Here is a 20,676-nt window from a genome sequence, read left to right on the forward strand (position 1 = left end):
TGAAATTAGGAGGTTTCCTTCGTCCTAACGGGCGATTGCCTTTCGCCTCGTTGTTCCTCCGGCATCCCCCTTTCTCACGCGTTGTCCTCCAGACTTCCCCGCGCCCCCAAAGGGTCTCCAAACGTGGAAAGATCAGAGTTAGGTGACAGAGCCTGTCTCCTTAACTCTGCATCGCCCTGGTATCACCACCGGAAGTCCTTCTTCCCAATTCTTGGACATGCTGATAGTTACTTTAAAATTTAACTTTAAGAGAGAAAAAATGGGAAACATCTTCTTGATGATGTACTTCTGAGGGGAAGAGATTTTCTGATTTTGAATTGGGGATCCATGTTCCAATGTTTTGTACTGTTGTATCTATGCCCAATACAAAATGTTTGTTACTTGGTACCAAGTCTACTGTTTCAGCACAAATTTGAGAAAGGCTGGTGTGAAAAATATATCTGTTTCATTCGGCAACAACTTTGCTTGAAATTTCATTCTTTTGAAAATGGATGTTTCCTTTCATATATTTTAACAAGGAAATATACCTGTAGTATCAAATACTTTATCATTACCAAACAATTCAAATTCCATTTTGTTTGACATAAAGATATAGTTAAGTTGTATTGTCTATATATTTATAAAATCAATGTTAATCAGAATCTTGAACTGTTTTAATTTGCCAGTGTCTTGATGTAACTGATACTCAGAAGTACAGAGCATTAAGCTCTGTAAAGTGCAATATTATTGCAGGGCACATGTCCAATTTTTAAAACACTATATAGATTGGAAGACAGATGAGCTTTTCAGGATTATTTTAGGCCCATTTTGATTAAATGCCTCAGATGCAGTTTCCAATGGAAATTAATTTCATTGATGTGAAAACAAATAGACTCTAACCACAAAATCAGCTGCAATGTTGAAGGGAGTATAGCAGCTTAAATTGTAACTGGAAAGGAACGAAGAATAGTACATGCTTTGCTGCACAAATAGAATTGCTTTGTTAAAGCTAAATATAGGGAGGATATTTTATACAAGTGAGAAAATGTGTATATTGTATGGAACGGGGGTTAGAAGATAGGAATAATTTCATTAAAGCAAAGCATTTAATTTACTTTTTCTGCTGTTAAAGTGGTTAGCATTTAGAATTTTCCCAGTTTCACACTATTCTACACAAAGTCATCTTAATGATGGGCAATCAAATTATTAGCACTATTAGCATTCTTTGCCTTTCTACAGTGGTGATATAATTTAGAGGAGAAAATGAAAAAGCAGAGGCTTACAATCTCAGCCAATGTGAGTCTTTGGAAGCCATAGTCAAATGAAGTTTGCAACATTAAAAAATGGACATTATGTACACTTTTGCAGAAAACATAGGAAATGTTAACCCAATTACCAAAAATTTAAAGTTCTTTATCCAAAGACCTTCTGTTTAGTTTATTGTCTGTTTCTTCTGACCCTCCAAATTGTCAGCAACACAAATTAAAATAGGGCAAAGCTGTAATTTGACTGGTTAATATTTATAGTTTGAAGTCCTAAGTATATAAGTAACAATACATTAAAAAGCAAAGATTAGGGACAGAGATGTTGATTTCCCACTGCATACAATTTAGTTATACATATCTACCAATTCAGTTTCTCTTGTTCAACAATATTTTATTTTTATTTATTTTATTCAGAAAATTTATATTGCCGCCTATTTGCACATGGAGATTCAAGATGGCTTACAGGACATAAATGCACAATATAAAAGAAATAATAATAATAATAATAATAATAATAATAATAATAATAATAATAATAATAATAATAATAATAATAATAATCCCTCACACACCCCCACCCTGGCAACAACACACATACAAATCAGCCACTTAATGGGCTCCATTAGAGCTTCCAATTATTGTAATGTTCGTTTACAATCAGCTTTCTCGCAAAAGTCCACCAACTTTTTGTCCCTACAAACTTCTCTATGAATTTCCAAAATTTTACAGTAAAAAACTACTTAGTCCATAGGAGTTGCATTGGCATTTTAATAATGGTGATGATTATTATGGTTTCATTTTATCTTTTCAAAAATTTTGAGATAAGTTCATGGAACCACAGAATCACAGAATGAAGTCAGTTAGGCTCTGACCAAGACTGGGTAAGAGTGAAACAATTATTCTTACAATTACAATTACAATTATTCTTACAATTATTCTTGACAACGTACTACAACACAGTATTTGCTAGCTGCATCACACTCTGACTCATATTTAACTTGTGATCAATAAGGACACCAAACATTATTTTCACATGCATGTGAAAGTAGTACATGCAGGTATTACGGCAAACTAAGTGAAGAATAATGATTGTGCTCTTTTGGTGTCCTGTTCACACAATACAGTTAATTGGATCAGTGAGAGTTAAGCCCAGTAGTGTTGATGGGAGGAAAACAGTTTCCTCAGTAATTCAGGTCAACCACATAGGGATGAGAAGGTTGATGGAGGTTTAATTCTCTCAACTGCATGAAAAAAGAGAAAGTTCTACATACCCCTGCCCTATAATAGGGCTATTCTAGACTGCCTGTTTTCCCTGCCATTACATGTCTCATCGATAGAAGATGCCATGGTAACCATTCTTTCAACTCCAGCCATAGTGAAAGTGATGCGAATTTGGCATTCACATGTTTTTCTTTTAAAAATTATCTGAAATTAAAAAAACAAAAAACAAATATGGCTGCTTTCTTTTTACTAATTGGAAGACTTTTGATCGAGATAGGGTGTACACATTAAATCTTTTCCTTGATAAAGTTGTGCTGCACAATTACAATCAATGAGAGTTGTAGTTCAGTTGGGATTTGCATCTGAGCTTTCTTAACAGAGATCTAATGCAGAGGGTTGGATCCATACAATTCATAGTTATGCATAAAACATCCATTATTATCACAGAGACCTATGTTAGCCAAAACTGAATCCAATCTTTCATCTATAATCTATTGCTTTGTTAGTTTTATTCATTCATATCATTTCATCATTCATTATTCAATTATACAGATTTCCAGATACAGTATAGTACTAATGCTCTCTGCATTTTATAGTGTTGCCTAGAAATCCAAATTGTTTTATAGTAATCTTGTGGATCCAGAGATCCCTATCAGATTAGTGCAACTACATTTTCACTAGTGCTATCCATTCTTGGATCTTCTTAAAATTCTGGAACAGAGCATTGCAATAATATTTGTTGTATACATTCACAATTTCTCTATTATCATAGAGTTTTCCAGTGTTTGAATTTCAGGTAACTCCTGGAAGAAGAAAAAATGCTATTCTGACATGACTTGGGAAGCAATAGAAGAATCATCAACTTTAACATTTTAATTGAAATGCAAAGCTTAAACAGGTTTTAACCTAAACAGTGTTTTTACAAGTGTATGTGGAGATATAAAATCTGTTGGTACAGAACACCCTGGGTGCCACAGGAGTTGGTTTAGTGGCTGAACAGTCCCTTATTAGCTTATACACCTTGCCTTGTTCTATGCCTCAATGGTTTTCAATAGAAATGTTTTGCCTAGGGGCGCACAATAATTAAGAAAAGAAGACTGTGCTTGCTTAAAGACTGAAATTATTAGCTCATGGTAACAAGCCTGCACTAGAGAGACTGTTGAGGCTTTGTGTTTGTGAGTCTATAGTAACTTAATTTTTAATTTTCAGAGGAAAGCTTTTGTTTTGTTAGGAAGTGTTGAAATATATGATCACTTGAAAATTATTTAGAATATGACTTAAATAATATCAGTTTCAAGAAAAAATATATATTGTATCTTTCTATAAAAAAATTAACAGTATGAATAAAGAAAATTCCACACGGAACTATTCCTTCTCCTCTGCCTCCCCACCTCCACTAGCCAGTCTGCAAAGCCAGAAAGATTGGGGAACTCTGTGCTACAGAGGGTTGTTTTTATTTATTTATTGCTGATTTAGTCATCATTAGGTATCTGTTGATAAATGGCAAATTATTTTAAATGCTTCCAGCTAGTTTCTAGAGAGTTGTAGAATTCTTCTAAATAACTACTCAGCTTGAATTTCCTTGCTTATATCATCAGACCCAGCAGTTCAAAAGTGGGTGATTGTGAGTATCATTTCGGTGAGCAATTAATGGGGACATGAAAGGAGCCCTCAACTGGGTGTTCCTGGGCAACAGCCATGTCACTGTTCACTCCTTTCAGCACTTCAGTGCTCCCGACACAACTGTAATAGTAGTACTGTAAAACTAACTTTTACTGAATCTCATTTTGAAGGCCCAAATGAACCATTGCAGTCTTCTCCCATTCATGCAAGTTTACATTGCAAACTTTCAGTTGCTTGGAAAAGGGGGTTGCAAAATATGATGTCACAGTCTTGTCTGAAAATTTATATGTGAAAGAGATAAAGTTTTGATAGTCAGGGCATTTTTTCCTTTACAGCAGTAGCTCAAGGTTGTTGTTGTTGTTTTTTTTCAAAGGTGGGGCGGTGCATAGAGAGGGATTTGTTTTCTGTAAAAAGTAGTTAATGGAAGTTTATTACATCAGAAATTGCTATAGCTTAGCTGGCAAAACGCTAATTTCATAATGATTCTTCCACTCTCCTGTTTCTGTCAGCTGAAGGGAGAACTGATTGGCACATGATATTTATGCCTGTTTTTAGTTAAACATTTGGTCACATTTAAAACATCTTGGAAAGACTAAGAAGTGGAAAAGATGCTCCATAGAACTTAAGGCTTGTAACCATCTGCTGAAGTTTATTTGGTAGGAAAACTTGGGGAAATTTCTGGAAATGACTTCAGAGTTTATAGAGGTACAGTGTGTGTTTATTAGTGCCCATTTTCTAGATATTAGATGTATTTAATGTCAGACATATTGTATTTGACACTGTAAGATATATGGATCTTTATGATCATTAGCAACCAATGAAAGACTGTGCATGATATTTTTTTGTATTATTGGAGTATTGACAAAAATGACTCATGACATTCAAAAGTGTAATTTTTTTCATCTAAGAAATATTTGAAAAGTCCCAATGTCCTACAAAGAAGAAAAAAGCAATAACAGCAAAGCCAGTCTTTCCTCAAGTACAAAACACAGACTTGCAAAATTTGAACTCAAAATGAAGACAATGCAGTAGTTAAATTACTATTTTTAGCATATACTGTGTTTTCCCAAAAATAAGACCAGGTCTTATATTAATTGTTGCTCCAAAAGACTCATTAGGACTTATTTTCTGGTTAGGGCTTATATTCGGGAAAATACGGTACTTTTTTCAGTATAAACATTTTTGGTATAAATAATTTCCCTTATGAAATCATATATTGGAATTGGGAAAAAAAGGTTGAGTTTTTAGAAAGGAATGTTGAAGTGCTTAAATTACTTAGGTGATCTTTGTCTATAACAATATGATTTGATGAGGTATGAGAATTAATTGGATGGAACTGGAAGTCTTTGTAATGAATTGAAACATTAAGGTTTAATACTGGTTTTTTTCTGTTTTTTTTAACTAAGTTACTTATTATTGGAAGAAGAAACAAATTGAGATTGGTGATAAAAAGAGGGAGGAGAGAGATTATGAGTTTGAACATATCTGGAAGAGATAGTTGAAGTGATAATTGGGTGATATAAAACAATATTTGATTATAATAATTGTAAATTGATAAAGTTTTAAAACAGGTTTAGTAGTAATAGAAATTTAAGCTAGAAATGGAATATATAAATTTACTATGTTATTTGAGGGAAATAGAGAGATGATGGTGAATGTACTAAGATGAGCTGTTTATATGTTTTCACTTTGGAATGTTTGTTCACCCAATCACCACGGTGTGTCATAAGTACTTTTTGTTAAAATTAGAAAACCAATAAAATACATTTTTTTTAAAAAAATAATGATAATTTCCCTTATATAAGGGACTGCTTTCAGTCTCATTAAATCAAATTTGTAGAACATTTAGCTCTGGAACATTTAAGTAACATTGCAATAATAGGGAGGCCTAAGGGCTATCTGAGCACAAGTCAAGCCAAAGCAACTTTTTGTCAAATGCCTTAATATAACCAATAAAACTAAAGTTTCTATAAAAAAACAATACAGAAAGAAAGCCTGGCTGTGATCTTTAACTCAATCCGGAAGGCTACTTGCTTTGCAAGTCAACTTGAAAATCATGCCTCCCATACCAAGAAGTATAATATTTATGTGTATATTTGTTTACCAAAATTTAAAACCACACATTTTCTTCACAAAGAAAGACTCTGTATGGTGTACAAACAAAATATTAAAAACATTAAAATGGTATATAAAATTTAGAAAGAGGCAAGCAATGTTAAAAGCTGGGGGAAGGGTTTAAGGCCACTAAAATGTGCATCTCAAGTATGGCCGCAGACCCAAGTTTTCATAGCTTCCTGGAAGGCCAGGAGAGTTGGGATCCAATTCACCTCCAAGAAGAGAATGATCCATAGGATTGGGGCAGTGGCAGAGAAGGCTTTCTTCCTGGACCCCACTAGCTGGAATTATTTGACTGACAGTGTCCACAACATATCTTTCTGCCTAATATGCACAAAATCTCAAATATTAGTGATGAAAGAAAATAGCCCTGTTCCTGTAGTTAATTGGCACAGTAGAAGCTCAGAATAGTGTATACAAAGACTTTTTAATGTTTTTTTATTTGTTGTACCCCTGAGATCAATATTACATGGTGTCTTTTGTCATTAGGAATGCTGAAATATTTTTACTTCTTATGTGACTAGAGACTTAGTGATCAAGAAAAGTAAATTAACTATTTAAGTCTTCTTTTCCTTTCTGCACAATTAATTTTTTAAGGTAGGAATTGTTAAAGCCAGTGCCATCAATTCCAATGCCATAATTTTGCACTATTTTTATTAATTAATTAATATTTACCAATTAAAGCTATGGGCTGCCAGTTTGGGAAAATAACACATTTGCTTTTGAGAAAGAATAATGTGTGGTAGGTATTGACTATGTTTAGAAAACTGGAGAATCTAGAAATTGTAAAAAGAAATATGGCTATATACAAGGAAGTCAGTAGTCCTTCTTCCTCTTTCATAATTAATAAGAAAATATTTCAAAAACTAATTGCTATTATGAACATGTAGTTAAGAGCACTTGTGCACATATTCATTCCAAAATATTTGGATTGAACAGGATGGCAGACTAGAATATGACTACTTTAAATAGGCAAAGGACAACAAGCTTCATACATTTATTTACACTGATATAATATATGTACCTTTTAAACCCTTTGTTCTAAGTTCTTTGTTGATTTCACAGATGTTTTAGTTAATTAACAGATTCTGATTTGTTGTGTATTAATCCTCACTTTTGCATCAAAATATTAAAACAAATCTTCTGAAGTTGAAAATGTCTTGGAATTATGGGATTGAGACCCACTTAGTCTCCTTGGCTAGATTGAAAGGATTATTTCACCCAATCATCCCACAACAATATCCTAAACAGCTCTTCCCATAAGACAAATAGAATTTTAGGGAATTAAGCAGAAAAGAGGGCAGGTTTCTATATCAACAGCTTTCTGATGGATGGGTTCTGTATCTTTCCTATAGGAAATCCCATTCCTTTTGGATCATATCTTATTTATCCAGCAGTGCTCCTCATTTCACATGTAATATTGCCAAAAAGTTGGTATGGGGAGGAAGAGAATTCTTCTGGTATTAGACTAGATATTCTTTATTCGGGAGCTTAATCATTTGAGTATTGTTATGCAACATGTTAACTTTATATTCATAATTTTGAAATAGGAATCATTGAATGTGCAGTTCTTTTGTTCTGAAGTTTTATATTTAATCCTTTCTTCTGTGTTCCTCTTTTATAGGCCTGTCCCAGGCTCCTTATCTTCACTGCTACACCTGCACAATCGTCAAAGACAGCCCATGCCTGCTTCTATGCCTGGGACTTTACCTAATCCTACAATGCCTGGATCCTCCGCTGTCTTGATGCCTGTAAGTATTTTTCTTTTCTTTTCTGCATGTATAGTTTCAAAAGTAACAAACAGTGTAAGAGCACAATTAGCATAAACATATAAGCAATGTAGCTGGATTGGACCACTGGCCCATCCGGTCTAGCAGTGTGTTCTTACAATGGCCAGATTAGTCACCCAGCTGAGGCCTTCAGAGGCACTCTAACTGCCATCAGAACTAATAACCATAGATTCCCTTGAGTTAGTGCAATCTCCTTTTTAAGCCACCTTTTGAAGTTGACAGCTAGCACTTCTTATGGTAGCAAATCCTAAAGTTGAATTATGTGCTATAGGAATGTGTGAATGTTCATATATGTCTATGTATTTCTGCATGTACAGTATGTATGTGTGCCCACATACAAACACACATGCTTTTTATTCTGATTCTTCCAGGATTCAATATTATTGACTCTGTTCCCTGCATTGTGTGTAAATGTGCCTATGTGTATATTTATATACATATATACACTTGCGTGCATGCATATACACATACTATGAAATCTACCAAGATCTGCATTGCAGATGCAGGAACATCGTTTTAGCTTTACCTTCTGAATTTAAGATAGGAACTTGGAGCTTTTATCCCTACCAAATTTAACAATTATTTTAGAGAAAGTCTCACTTTTCAAATATTCCAGACAATTTAAATAGCATTAACCTATGTAATGGTATTTTAGACCTACTTAACTTAACCTAGGTTATTTTCAAAAATAAAAGCAAATTATTATTAACAAAATCTCAAACCTGGGTGATTTGTACTTTTAGTGAAAAGAGAAATTTCTTTCAATTAGGAGACAACTAAAAATATATATGTTTTATTTCCTGTGATAAAGGGAATCAACAAAAGTAGTACCAGTCTGATTGGACACTATATTATATAAAAACCTTTCAACTTCCCAGATGTAGCTTATTAACATTAATGGAACAAAACACTGAATTAGATAAGACTTTTCCTGTAGAATTACTCTTATGTTTACCAATAGCTTGACTCTTGCTTATTTAAAAAACAACATGTCATTTGAAAATTATAGTTATCTTTGATCTTTAGATTTCCACATGCCAAAATTCATTTCTTCTCTCTGTTCGCTTCTCAAGATGGAAAGACAAATGTCTATGAACTCAAGTATCATGGGAATGCAAAATCCAAATCTCAGTAATCCATGTGCTTCACCTCAAGTTGCTCCAATGCATTCAGAAGCTAAAATGGTAAGATGTTAAACACTTACTTATATTGTTCTATTTAGTTATCATTTTTTACCAAGGACTTTAGGAATAGGATGTTTAGCTATCAACTTATGCTGGTATTGAAAACTGGATGAGAAAAATATTTAATGGTAGTAAGACAACATAATATTTTTGTCTGTTTCTCTGCACATTTGTGGCACTGGCTGATTTAATCTAGGCAGGTAACAGTAACATTTGCAATATGTGCATCTTCAGGACTATCTCTAACTCTAGTTACTGAAACTGATGACACACATCTTACTACTTTAAGATAGGAAAAGTTCGGAAAATATGCTATAAATCCTAACAAAATATTTGTAGTATATAAAAACCCCACACACTTCTCATTGTCCCCACAAAAAGTTAAAAGAGAAAAAACAGGAAACTTTACCCCTATCTACTTGCCCCACTGTGTCCCATATACAGAACGTTAACTACAGCCCTGGTCATCCAAAGGCTGATAAAATGACATCAATCTTGTTTCCAATATCAAAAGGTTTGATTCTCTTGGCTTTGAGTATCTATTAGCTGTTTTGAGCTTTTCTGTATGAGTCATTCCTATCAAGTAGATCCTAGGCTTTTAGATTATGGGAAAAATATATTTCTATTTGCCATTATGGATTTTCACTGTCACTGTCATTATCTATCAGTTTCCTGATTCATCTGCAATTTTTAAAAAGATCTTCATGAACCTTCAAATTTAAGTATGTCAAAGAAACATGCATTTGGAAGTGAATCAAACTAATGTTTTACTACTGGGGACTATAACTCATGCACCTGGTTTTTACTATCTTTGATTTTCTATTTATGAACCATTCAGAATGGTGTTTTACAAGTTGGGTGGCCACTTAAATAAATACTGCTGTTTGAGTTAAGAAATACATTGCAGCATTCAGAGAACTGATAGCCATGTTCTGATCCTTATGTTAGTTTGGAAAATATGTAGGTTTTTGTAAAAATCAAATTCCTGAGTGAGGCAAACATACGCAAAGAACCTAGATATGAAGCTAAGGCTCCGCATCACAAAACCTTCCCAGTTTGGTATGGATTGCAAATTGTAGAATTCTCATCCAAAATTCACATTTGATAACACACCGACACAATTGGATGGTTCTGTATTGGGGTGAAAGACAGACCTAGCATCTTGTATTGTCATCACTGGTTTATAATGCTTAGGGCTGGCTTGGAAGGAAGTCAGTGGGCACCTTTGAAGTTCCTGTCATGCTGCCATATGGGGTAAAGGGAAATGTTTTCCTGCCAGTAGGTTTCATGCCCTGTTTGGGTAGACATGAATGGCCACATCTTTCCCTCAGTGCAAATGTTGGCTAGGTAGCCAACCCAAGCTTTTTTAACACCTCAGCTAAAACCACACTCTCTAAACATACCCTTGGTTGGCTCAAAGAGCATATATTAGCCAAAAGCATTGACTACAACAGCCAAAGTAAACCTCTGGTTCCTATGTTGTGTGGTGAACAGGGATCATGATGTGCCAAAAAGCAATAGCATCTGCAGCTTAGCTTATTAAATCTTAGGCAGTTGGCAAGTTGTTGCTGTGTTTTTTCTCCCGTCAAACCAAGCTATAGCAAGCCAAGCAAAATAGTTCTTGGCTGAAGAAAAGAAACACCACCCTGGTAACTCTTTTGGAGACTAAAACCTCTACATTTACTTCGCCTTCTCTACCTTTTCCCTCTGAAGATTTAAAAAGGAAGGTATTGGTGCTTACAATGAGAATACTATTGTTTAACATATGAGATTAAGAGGATCACATTTTAATCTGAATCCATTTGTTTTGGCTTAGGGCCTAGATATATAAAGTGTTGGTTTGGTAAGCCCTTCCACATCAGATAATTCCAAGAAAACAGCATATATTAGAAAGCCATTAACTGTAGAGTTAATTGATTTCAACAGAAATAGCATTTAAGTCATGGCATGAGGTTATATTTTTAAATTAAAATTTGGCTGCATACTAAGATTTTCAGAATTTAATTCCCACTTTGTGCGATAGCCTTTTGTAAATTGCTTGCACACTCAGAAATGCTTGTCTTACTCACTGATAATCTTCCATACGATATGCAACTGAAAGTTTCATTGTTTAGATTTATACTGCAAGTCTAATAAGATAGATAGATTTCTAGATTAGAAATCTAAATTAAATAGATTAGAATTGTTAGATTTACTGTATATTAGATATACAATGTAGATATAATATAAATTAGATATACTGTAAATCTAGCAAATTACATTAGCTGTACAAGCCATTGAAATCAGCCATACGTACTCCTGGATGTCTGGTAAACCTAAATCAGCCATAAGAAAGATACTTAATCCCTACACAGCAGCTACGTAACGTGAAGTGTGGCACCAGGAATTATTGTTGAGCCAAGATGGACAGGTTGTTAGGAAGCCTTTTATATATTTGCCACGCTTAAGTATCTGAGAGCCCAGGGAGCATACTGTCATGTTGAGACTAAGGACAACAATTTTTCCAGATATTTTTATGCTCTCCTTATGCAAGCCTTCTTTCTGTAGCTGGAAGGCACCTGCTGGATTGCAAAACTGCAGCATGCCTCTTAAGAGGGTCTATTAAAAAATACAAAATATAATAATTATCAGGTAAGCAATTACAAATAAAACCAAATAACAGACTTATTCCAGCCAGCCTCCAGTGATAGGACATTGCTGATGTAATTAGACGTTTTCCAGAGGTAATTTTCCATGGCAGTTTGCTTTTTCCAGGGGGCCAGGATTTCCATTATAGCATCATTCCCTAGCCATGAGAATAGGGATTAGGAATATTTTTGGGAACATTACTGTATTTCCCAAATATTTTTACAGAAGCATTTATTAGGATATTTTAAAATACTTTGTGAAGAAGTATGAAGAATACCCATTCTTAGGAATGTTAGCTTTCTGCCATATTAGGTCCCTGTCATAAAGAAACTTATTATATAGGAAAAGACTTAGAAGCGGCTGCATAAAAATGCATTATCTATTTGTACAGGAAAGACAGCTATAAATTAACTTTGGTAATATATGTAATTTATCAAGTCTGATTTTTTATTCTCCTCTGCCAATTGTACTTGATCAAGAAATGATTTGCTTTAAAATAATAGGAATAAAGAGATGAACATAACCAGCTGTATTTTAAATTAGATTAGAATAGATTCAATTGACAGCAGGCTTGATAAAAGGAATGATCAGAATTGCTTTGGAGAAGATTTTTATTCATATCCTACCTTAGGCGTTTGTCTAGATCCTAACATTGTAACAGAAAACAGTACTATATATCACAGTGAAATAAAATAAAATAAAAATTAAAGTTGGAATGATAATAAAATAATAAATAAAATACAGCAGAGGTAATTGTCTTTAGACACATTCCAGACTTTTTTTTTAATAACATGCAATGCTGTTTAGCTTCATTCATTTTTGACAACATGAAATACTATTTAGATTCAACATGTATATAAATATAACAGAGCTAAGCCACTTTTAGGGCTGTTGGACATGCACAGAATGTTAATAGCATGTTATACAAGCTTATAAAGTGCTTGCCATGAAATGTTCCACTCCGCCTTCATTTGTCCTCTTTTCTGAATAGGTAAGCATGCTTATCAAGTACTGGATTAAAATCAACCACCATTTTCATTTTCCAGTTACACATTTGGGAACAATGGTGAAATCAGAAGGACTTTTATAAGCATGATGATGCAACACTGATTCTTGCCTTGCTGCATATCCAATAATTTTAGAGTTTGAGAAATGAGAATTGTAATAATTAAATGTTATTGATTCTTTAAATGTGGCAGTACCAAGTAGATAGAACCAGCTGCATGGGTATCTCAATGGTGTGGTAAGAATTTGAAGAAATGATCCGTAAGGGAACAGAGAATTTGATTCATTTAGAGTAGAGTTTGAAGTACTCCTTAATTTAATAACATGATTTATGGTGCAATCCAGATGCAATTCAGTTCCACTGAATCTAGTCCCTTTAAATATCTTATTCCATATCAGTGGGAATACAGATGCAGTTTCAGTTTTGTAGATAACCTGTATGCACACACGCACAATTGACTAAGCTGTCTTAAAACAGCAGCTCAAAAACAGATCTATAGTACAAAAAAAATTATAACTTTAAATGCATACAAAGACATAATAAAAGAACAATAACATTGTTTATTTGGTAGCTAAAACAATTGCACAACATTGAAATTAATAAAATTAATTGTTAGCAAGATTCTAAAAAATAGGGTTGCTTTACAGTAATGTAAATTTAATTTGAAGTTACTGGTAACAGGTGCTAACACAAAAGATATTCATTGTCTCACACTCAGGAAGGGCCTTTTTTTCCCCCTGAAATGCTGCCTAGAAACTTGTATGGGAATTCTCAAAAAGTAAAGGAAGTATTTTCTTCATAGCTATTCACATGCAAATGTATTCAGATTTAATCCACCAAGTGATGGACTAGGACTCATTAGTCTTGGGCAGACTTCCCACAGCTCAATTCGGAATTAGTATTTGAAAGGTTTTCTGGCAAGAGTTTGGAAGAAGTCTGTTTGTTTTGAGAGATGTCTTTCATCATTTGGAATGTGGCATGTTGACCCAGGCAAGTACAGTAGGCCTTTCTCAGTGGTGGCCCCACATTTATAAAATTCAGTTTTTATTCCTGAGATTCGCATGGCTTTATCATCCCCAAGTTAGTTAAAAAAACTTTTAAGTACTTTTTAAAGAAATGGTTTTTACTTGTTAATTGTTAACCAATGTACTTTTAGTAGTATTGTAAAGTATTACACATGTATTAAGAAGGTTCTTTGTGTTTCGTTGTGGTATTATTTATGCATATTGTTGGTCTGCTGTCTTATGAGTGTGGTTTAGTATTTAAAGATAGTTAGAGAGTCACTTATGTAATTTAATTGGTGTCACATTCAATACTGTACCATATTTGAGGCCCACTTAGAATTCTTATTGAGTGTTTGATGATACTATTATGCAAAAATGAATGGAAAAGAGAAGTGACTCTAAAAGAGGACTAAGTCACCAGTCTGTTTAATTATTTTGTTTAGCAGTAATTTGTAATAAACCAACTAATGTTTTGTAGGCAATAAATAAATTAATTGCCTAAGAGCCTCTATCTTTCATTTTCACAATTATTGGTAAAAATATCAATGTGGTTGATAGAATAATGATGATACCTAGGAATTATGGGAGCTGGGGAAGACTAATTGAAAACATGCAGGATTTTGATTATATTTTTATCGCAGTATGTTTAGCATAAGAATGTTTGCACAGGATTAGCAAAGCCACAATCTTTGGATATCAATTAAATCTGTACAGACACATTCCAAGTTATAGAAGAAACTTTAAGATGATTTGTGTTTATCGTATCATAGCAAAGTATTCCACAGTGGAAAATTCAAATTCGAGGCCAAGTTACATTGAATTTTTTTGGTATCACTAAACTCAACTTAATAATCTATATCCAGGCCATGTCTCTATATTTATGAATCACTAAATAAAGATAATACTTGAAGGGAAAAAATGGGATTGTATAATTTGTTGTAATTACCCAATCATATATTTCTTTCTCCTAGCAATAATCAAATTATTATTAGCGTCCTAAAATTCAAATGAAAGAAGTAATCATGTACATAGTTTAGTTTGGAAATAATTCCACTGAACTGACTCAGGTTTACTGATGAGTTCATTTAGATAGTGTAACAGAATCCTCTTACTTAGATCATGTCCTTTAGACAGCGTTAGCCTAATGAAGTGTCATGAATTCAGTTTATTATGTATTCAATATATTCCAATGTAGGAATCTCCATGTGTTATTCAGTACCAAAGTTAAGCTGAATTAAGTTCCAGATATTCAAAGGAACTCAAATTTGGAGCTCTATGTTCTAGAAAATGCTTAACTCAATGAAACACAAAATACATGAAAGCAACACAGTTTTCTGAACTAATAATAAGGTTAGTTATTTCAAGGAAAAAGTGGGAACGGAAGGAGGAAATGGGAAAAGTTGGCAGAAAAATAGCTAGTGCCATCCTCCTTTATATACTGAGGCTCTCTCAGAAGCCAGACATATTAAAAATATTTGTGTAATTTAAAATAATTTGCACAGGTCTAGGAAAAGCTATTTTAGGCATTTAAACATTTGGAACATTTGGAAGATCCCATTGGAATTAATGTGAAACTGAGAATATGATATTACCAAACCTTCATGTGAACGTAAATGTGAGTTGAAATGGGAAAAAAAATTCTTGTGAGAATTCAAAGCAAGCATTGGATGGCCTCATGAATTTTCAAAAGAATTATCATTTTAAGAGTTCTTATTTATACATAAACTGAAGAATTTGTCATTAGGTTGACTTAAACATTTTATAATTCATATTTTTATATATATATTTTTTAAAAACCCAGTGACATTGAATCATGATTTATATAACTGCTCTTTCACATTGAAATATTTGTGGCCCCAACTAAATTACATAAATGCTCTTTAAAATATCTTATTGTTCTATAGAAAACAAAATCTATATTACTTACAATGCAGAATATGTTTATAAAATGGTATTCTGTAAATTAATTAATTTTTATTTCTGCTTTAAGCAAGAAATTCAATACATTAAAGTAATAGAAACTACTATATTTTTAATGGGACAATGAAAAAGAGCAACTGAGCATGTTCAAGTGTTTACTTGTTTGGTATACAGGATTGGATACCTTGTATGATTCCAGGTGCTTAGAGCATCTATGAATGTATAGCTTCTATATCCTGATAAAAGCATAGGTGCCAGCACTGACCAAATGCTAAAAGAAAGTCAAAGCAGGACACATACACAATAATACTTTCCTAGATATGCTCTGCAGCAGCAGGTTAATTTCATTTTTCGCCCCCCCCCCCTATATATGCTATGCAGTGAAAAGAGCAGAAAGATAAAATTTAATACTTATGTAATATAGCAATTTTAAATTACTTAAAACATGTATTAATTATGAAAATACACCATAATAAAAAAATCAGTAAAATAAAGAAATGGAAGTTACATTTTAATTAGAAAAAAGGGAAAACATTTTTCATCTAATTTTTAAATAGTAAACTTTCATGTAAAAGTTTACTTAAGCATTTTCCAATTAGAAGATATATTTCTATCTTTAATACATTATTTTACTAATAAGACATACATCTAAGTTAATGTCAAACAAAGGAAGAAATGACTGCAATGCAAAATAAAACTTTTTGTTAATGCTGCATGAAAATGAAATGCACTGTGTGACCCTTAGTAGTTACAGTTTTATGTATATAAGCACAGCCTTTCAATATTTTATTCATTACCTCTTTGCAAATAAGAAATGGAGAAATTGGGTGGGAGTTGTAGTTAGGGTAGAGATGTGCATATACAGTACATTAATCATTATATTTATTATATATTGATATTTATTTATTATATTTATTTTTATTACGTAATAAATTATACAATTATATACATACTATATTAAATTACACATAATTTATAAGCTATAATAATATAAAGTTTATATATATATATATATATATATATATATATATATATATATATATATATATATATATATATATATATATNAAAAAAAAAAAAAAAAAAAAAGGTGCCGGAACTCACACACGTCATACAACCCACCTTGCCTACCCTACATGGTTCCATCCCAAAAAGGTGCCAGAACTCGTTGGGCGTTCTATAAGAAAAAAAGCCCTGTGTAAAAGTATTAACTTGGAAATCTGATTCTGCATTTATGCCTTCAGTTAATTTTACAATTAGTATTTTGATAATTGTGATCATTAGTATTATCATGTATGCTTCACAAACAACAGGTTTGATAGTCACTCAAGGGAAATATTTTTGTTTTGCATTATGTTTACCTCATTCTCTATGCATAACAAAATCTATTTCTAAATTATGTTAAATCCTTCTATTCTTTAGTAATATTTCTCTATTTTTGGCTGCTTTCATATTATATTTTTTATCATATTTTCTTGTTCTGTACATCTGAATACTTTTGATCTAATTAAAATTTAATATTTTAGTCATGAAGCATTTTAATTACAAAAAAAATAACTTCGTTTTACAGATTTTACAGAACAATCAGTTTGCTCTAGTTCTGACTGGAACTCTGGAGACTGTGAATTCTAGTCCTGTCTTAGCCAGGAAAGCTGGCTTGGTGACTTTGGGCCAGTCACTCTTTCTCAGTGCAACCCACCTCACAGGATTGTTGTTGTGGAGAAAATAGAAGGGAGGCGTGTTGGATATATTTGCCACCCTTAGTTATTTATGAACTGATAAAGGCAGCATAAAAATCTGAAATTGATTGCTGTATGTCATCTAGAATTGCTTTTCGTAAGAAGGACAGCCATATAAATGTAATAAATAAATTTTAAAAATAGAATAAGTTTGAAGGTAAATGAGGATTGTGTTATTTAACTATTAAGGAAACATTCAACAGTCCACAAGATTTTGCCCAGACTATTTTAGATGTAAGCTAAACTGGCCAAAACACTAACTAGGGTATTTTCATCCCATGAATGTCACTGGAGTGAAAAAAAATACAAGTAAATGAAAAGTGTACCTTTAACACTTTACATAACAAGCATGCTTAGCTCCTCTTATTGAGTTATAGTAAAAAACAAACAAACCTGTAGCTGATTCATTAGCTGCATTTATCAAATAATAATTCCCTAATTCTGGGATAGACCAGATTCCCCAACTAAAAGAACCTTATAACCTTAATGGGAAAATACTCTTTTTAATATAAAGAGATTTCAACTGCACTTCCTATCAATCTAGATTAAAATGGACCATAGTCTTCTTCTTCTTTCATTTATAGATCAAACTTTAAATTGCCAGAATGAAGCCACCTTCTTGGCTTTGTCGTTGGCCAAATATAAGTCATTATCATTTCTTGTAATAGTTGACATACTAGGAGATAGGCCAAGCTCTGTGTCTCTCCACATTCACCCGTGCCATAGGTTCGCCACCATTGAGATAGGATTTCGGCATGGTCAGCTCAATCCACAGCCTGAAATATTATCAAGATATATCGTATTAAAATACCATTTTCTATCCTATTAAGAGAAAGAAATTAACAGATTGGATAACACGTTAGATTAGAAATAGGAAGATTCAAACTCCTTAATATACCCTTGGCCATTGGGTTGCTGTGGTAGGGAAAAATAGCATTATGTATGCTGTTTGCTCCAATGCAAAAGCCAATAGGCATCTAATCCCCCCCCCCCAATGAGATATCTGTGAGTCAAATTTGGAATCTTTCTTACAATATGCTATATTTCTGCACAGGGTTTCTCAGCGAGATATTTTGTCCTCCCAATGTTCCATAGTGCATTATTGTACTGTATATACACAAGTTGTAGACCTGTGCACACAACTTGCTGGCTGTCATTTGGCATTTCTAACAGCAAGTTTCTAAGCTCCCCAAAAAAGAACATTTGTGGCTGCAATATTTTGAACCCATGAACTTATTCCTTTTACAAGTCAAGATCATAAACTATGGATAACTTATGGTTTTCAAACAGTGTCCTCTTTGGCAGCTCACAAGCTACAAGAATATGCTCATACCACACACAAAACAACTGTTTCTAATTTATTTAAAACTTACATTAGCCTAAGATATCAAGTGAGATCAGATGGGCTTCATGCAAAGCACACATCTCATTTAGACTTCCCAGTCCTTTGCTTAACATTTCAGAGACTAATATAAACACAGTAGCACTTTTGCTGATGTATTCTCATAGAATATCTAAAGTTCTTTCAAAATCCTGATCTGTTACCTCACAAATGTTGTACCATCTTCAGAAAGTGCATTGTCTATTGCACTTTGAGTGGGCAACACAGGATTCACTAGAATGGACAATGGTAGTAACTCAATGTCTTTCAAGTATATAATGGCTGTAGGAATAATAACATATTGAGATCCAAGTTCAAAGCTGGAGGAAATACAAGCGATTAATGGCATCAGGGCAAAGAATAAATTTCTCAAGTGCTCCAAATTTCATCTCTGCAAAAAACACAAAAATATAGTGGAAACAGACTTTAGATTTTCCCTGTCCTGTTCCATAACACTTTTCCTTCAATTTAACTTGTTCAGAACAAAACATTTTGAAGGAATTCATGAATTTATAAAGCTGGGACAGCAATGCTGAAGAAGCATCTTATCTGAGTCAGTTTTTAAAATAAAAACTTTAGTATTTTGGTACAATTATTGCTAAATATCAGCCATTATTCCATTTATTTTTGTATTTTGAGCTCTGAATTACATTTCCAAAGCTCACCATGATAAATGTAGTCCTTGAAAACAGTGGTTGGTGATAGTTTTAAATGTCAAAGCGTTAGATTACCCTCCATATGATTAAAATGAAATCAAAGCAGACATCTGCAAAAGACAGCTCTCTTATAGTCACTTTCCTAGCTAATCTCTTACTGACTCAGTTTTCAGCCTACTTAATTTTTCTTATTTTAATGAGCATTAATTGATTAGTTGAATCTATGTGAATCTGGACAGTAGAATGTACTATCCCAGTGGGTACACAACTAAATAGTTTATGAAGTAATTAGACTTTTAATGCTTTTTCTAATGAGCCTTTTTAGTAATTATACTCCATGATATTGTTATTGATTCATATATTTCTAGGTGTATCATCAACTCAGATATGTTTAGATTTATTTTATAAAACAATTTTAATAACCATTTTCAGAACACCTACTTGTCTTGCTCACTTTTGATTTCTGAATTAATCTTCATAATTTTTAATTTTACCTCTTTAATGGCTAATATGTAGCCAGTTCAAATGCTTTAAGACCATTTTGGATGTGATATCTAGTCTTTGTAGTTGGTAAATAAAAAATAATGTAGTGTGCATCAGGATTAGTTCAGATGAAATTGAGTAGTTTGTACAATGATAGTGAGCATGTGTTGAATATATTGAATATAATTTGTGAATCTGCAAAAGGTTTCAAGTTTAATAAAAAGAAAAAGAATCAGCAAAATCCTTCTTGAAAAACAGTGTGAAAACTCTGATTGTAAAGCTGTTATCAGGATATATGTCCTGCAAATGTGTTTCTTATATTTTAAAGTTATCATTTATTTAACTTTGTGAACAGAAATTCTAGCATTAGGAACTGCCATCAAAGATTAAAATGTTGAAATATTTTATTTTATTTTATTTTATTTTACTTTAAGAGAATCCTGGTTTTCTATCCTGTTTTTCAGGGGCCCATGTTTTTGCTTTATTTCATTTCATTTTCATTTATTTCGATTTGTATCCCGCCCTTCTCCCGAGGGACTCAGGGCGGCTCACAACATATTTAAAACAGAAACAAGCCCACAATCCCCGCCAAATAAAACCAATTTAAAACCCAAATATTTTAAAGTTGTGGTATTTAAAATTTTCTAAAAATGCACCCGATTTAAAATCCTCCCTAGGCCAG

General features: G+C 32.9%; 1 protein-coding gene across 1 annotated transcript in view; it reads left to right on the forward strand.

Moving 5' to 3' along the window:
- LOC107282774 (cyclic AMP-responsive element-binding protein 5) overlaps positions 1-20,676 on the forward strand; it is a 150,005-nt gene that overhangs the window by 75,494 nt on the left and 53,835 nt on the right. The window contains exons 3-4 of the mRNA XM_015810598.2: positions 7,754-7,954; positions 9,067-9,177. Coding sequence (XP_015666084.2) covers positions 7,754-7,954; positions 9,067-9,177 — 312 coding nt within the window. The remainder of the gene's footprint in view (positions 1-7,753; positions 7,955-9,066; positions 9,178-20,676) is intronic.

This window comes from Protobothrops mucrosquamatus, unplaced genomic scaffold, assembly GCF_001527695.2.
Source record: "Protobothrops mucrosquamatus isolate PMUCROS unplaced genomic scaffold, P.Mucros_1.0 scaffold12, whole genome shotgun sequence".
Classification (NCBI taxonomy): domain Eukaryota; kingdom Metazoa; phylum Chordata; class Lepidosauria; order Squamata; family Viperidae; genus Protobothrops; species Protobothrops mucrosquamatus.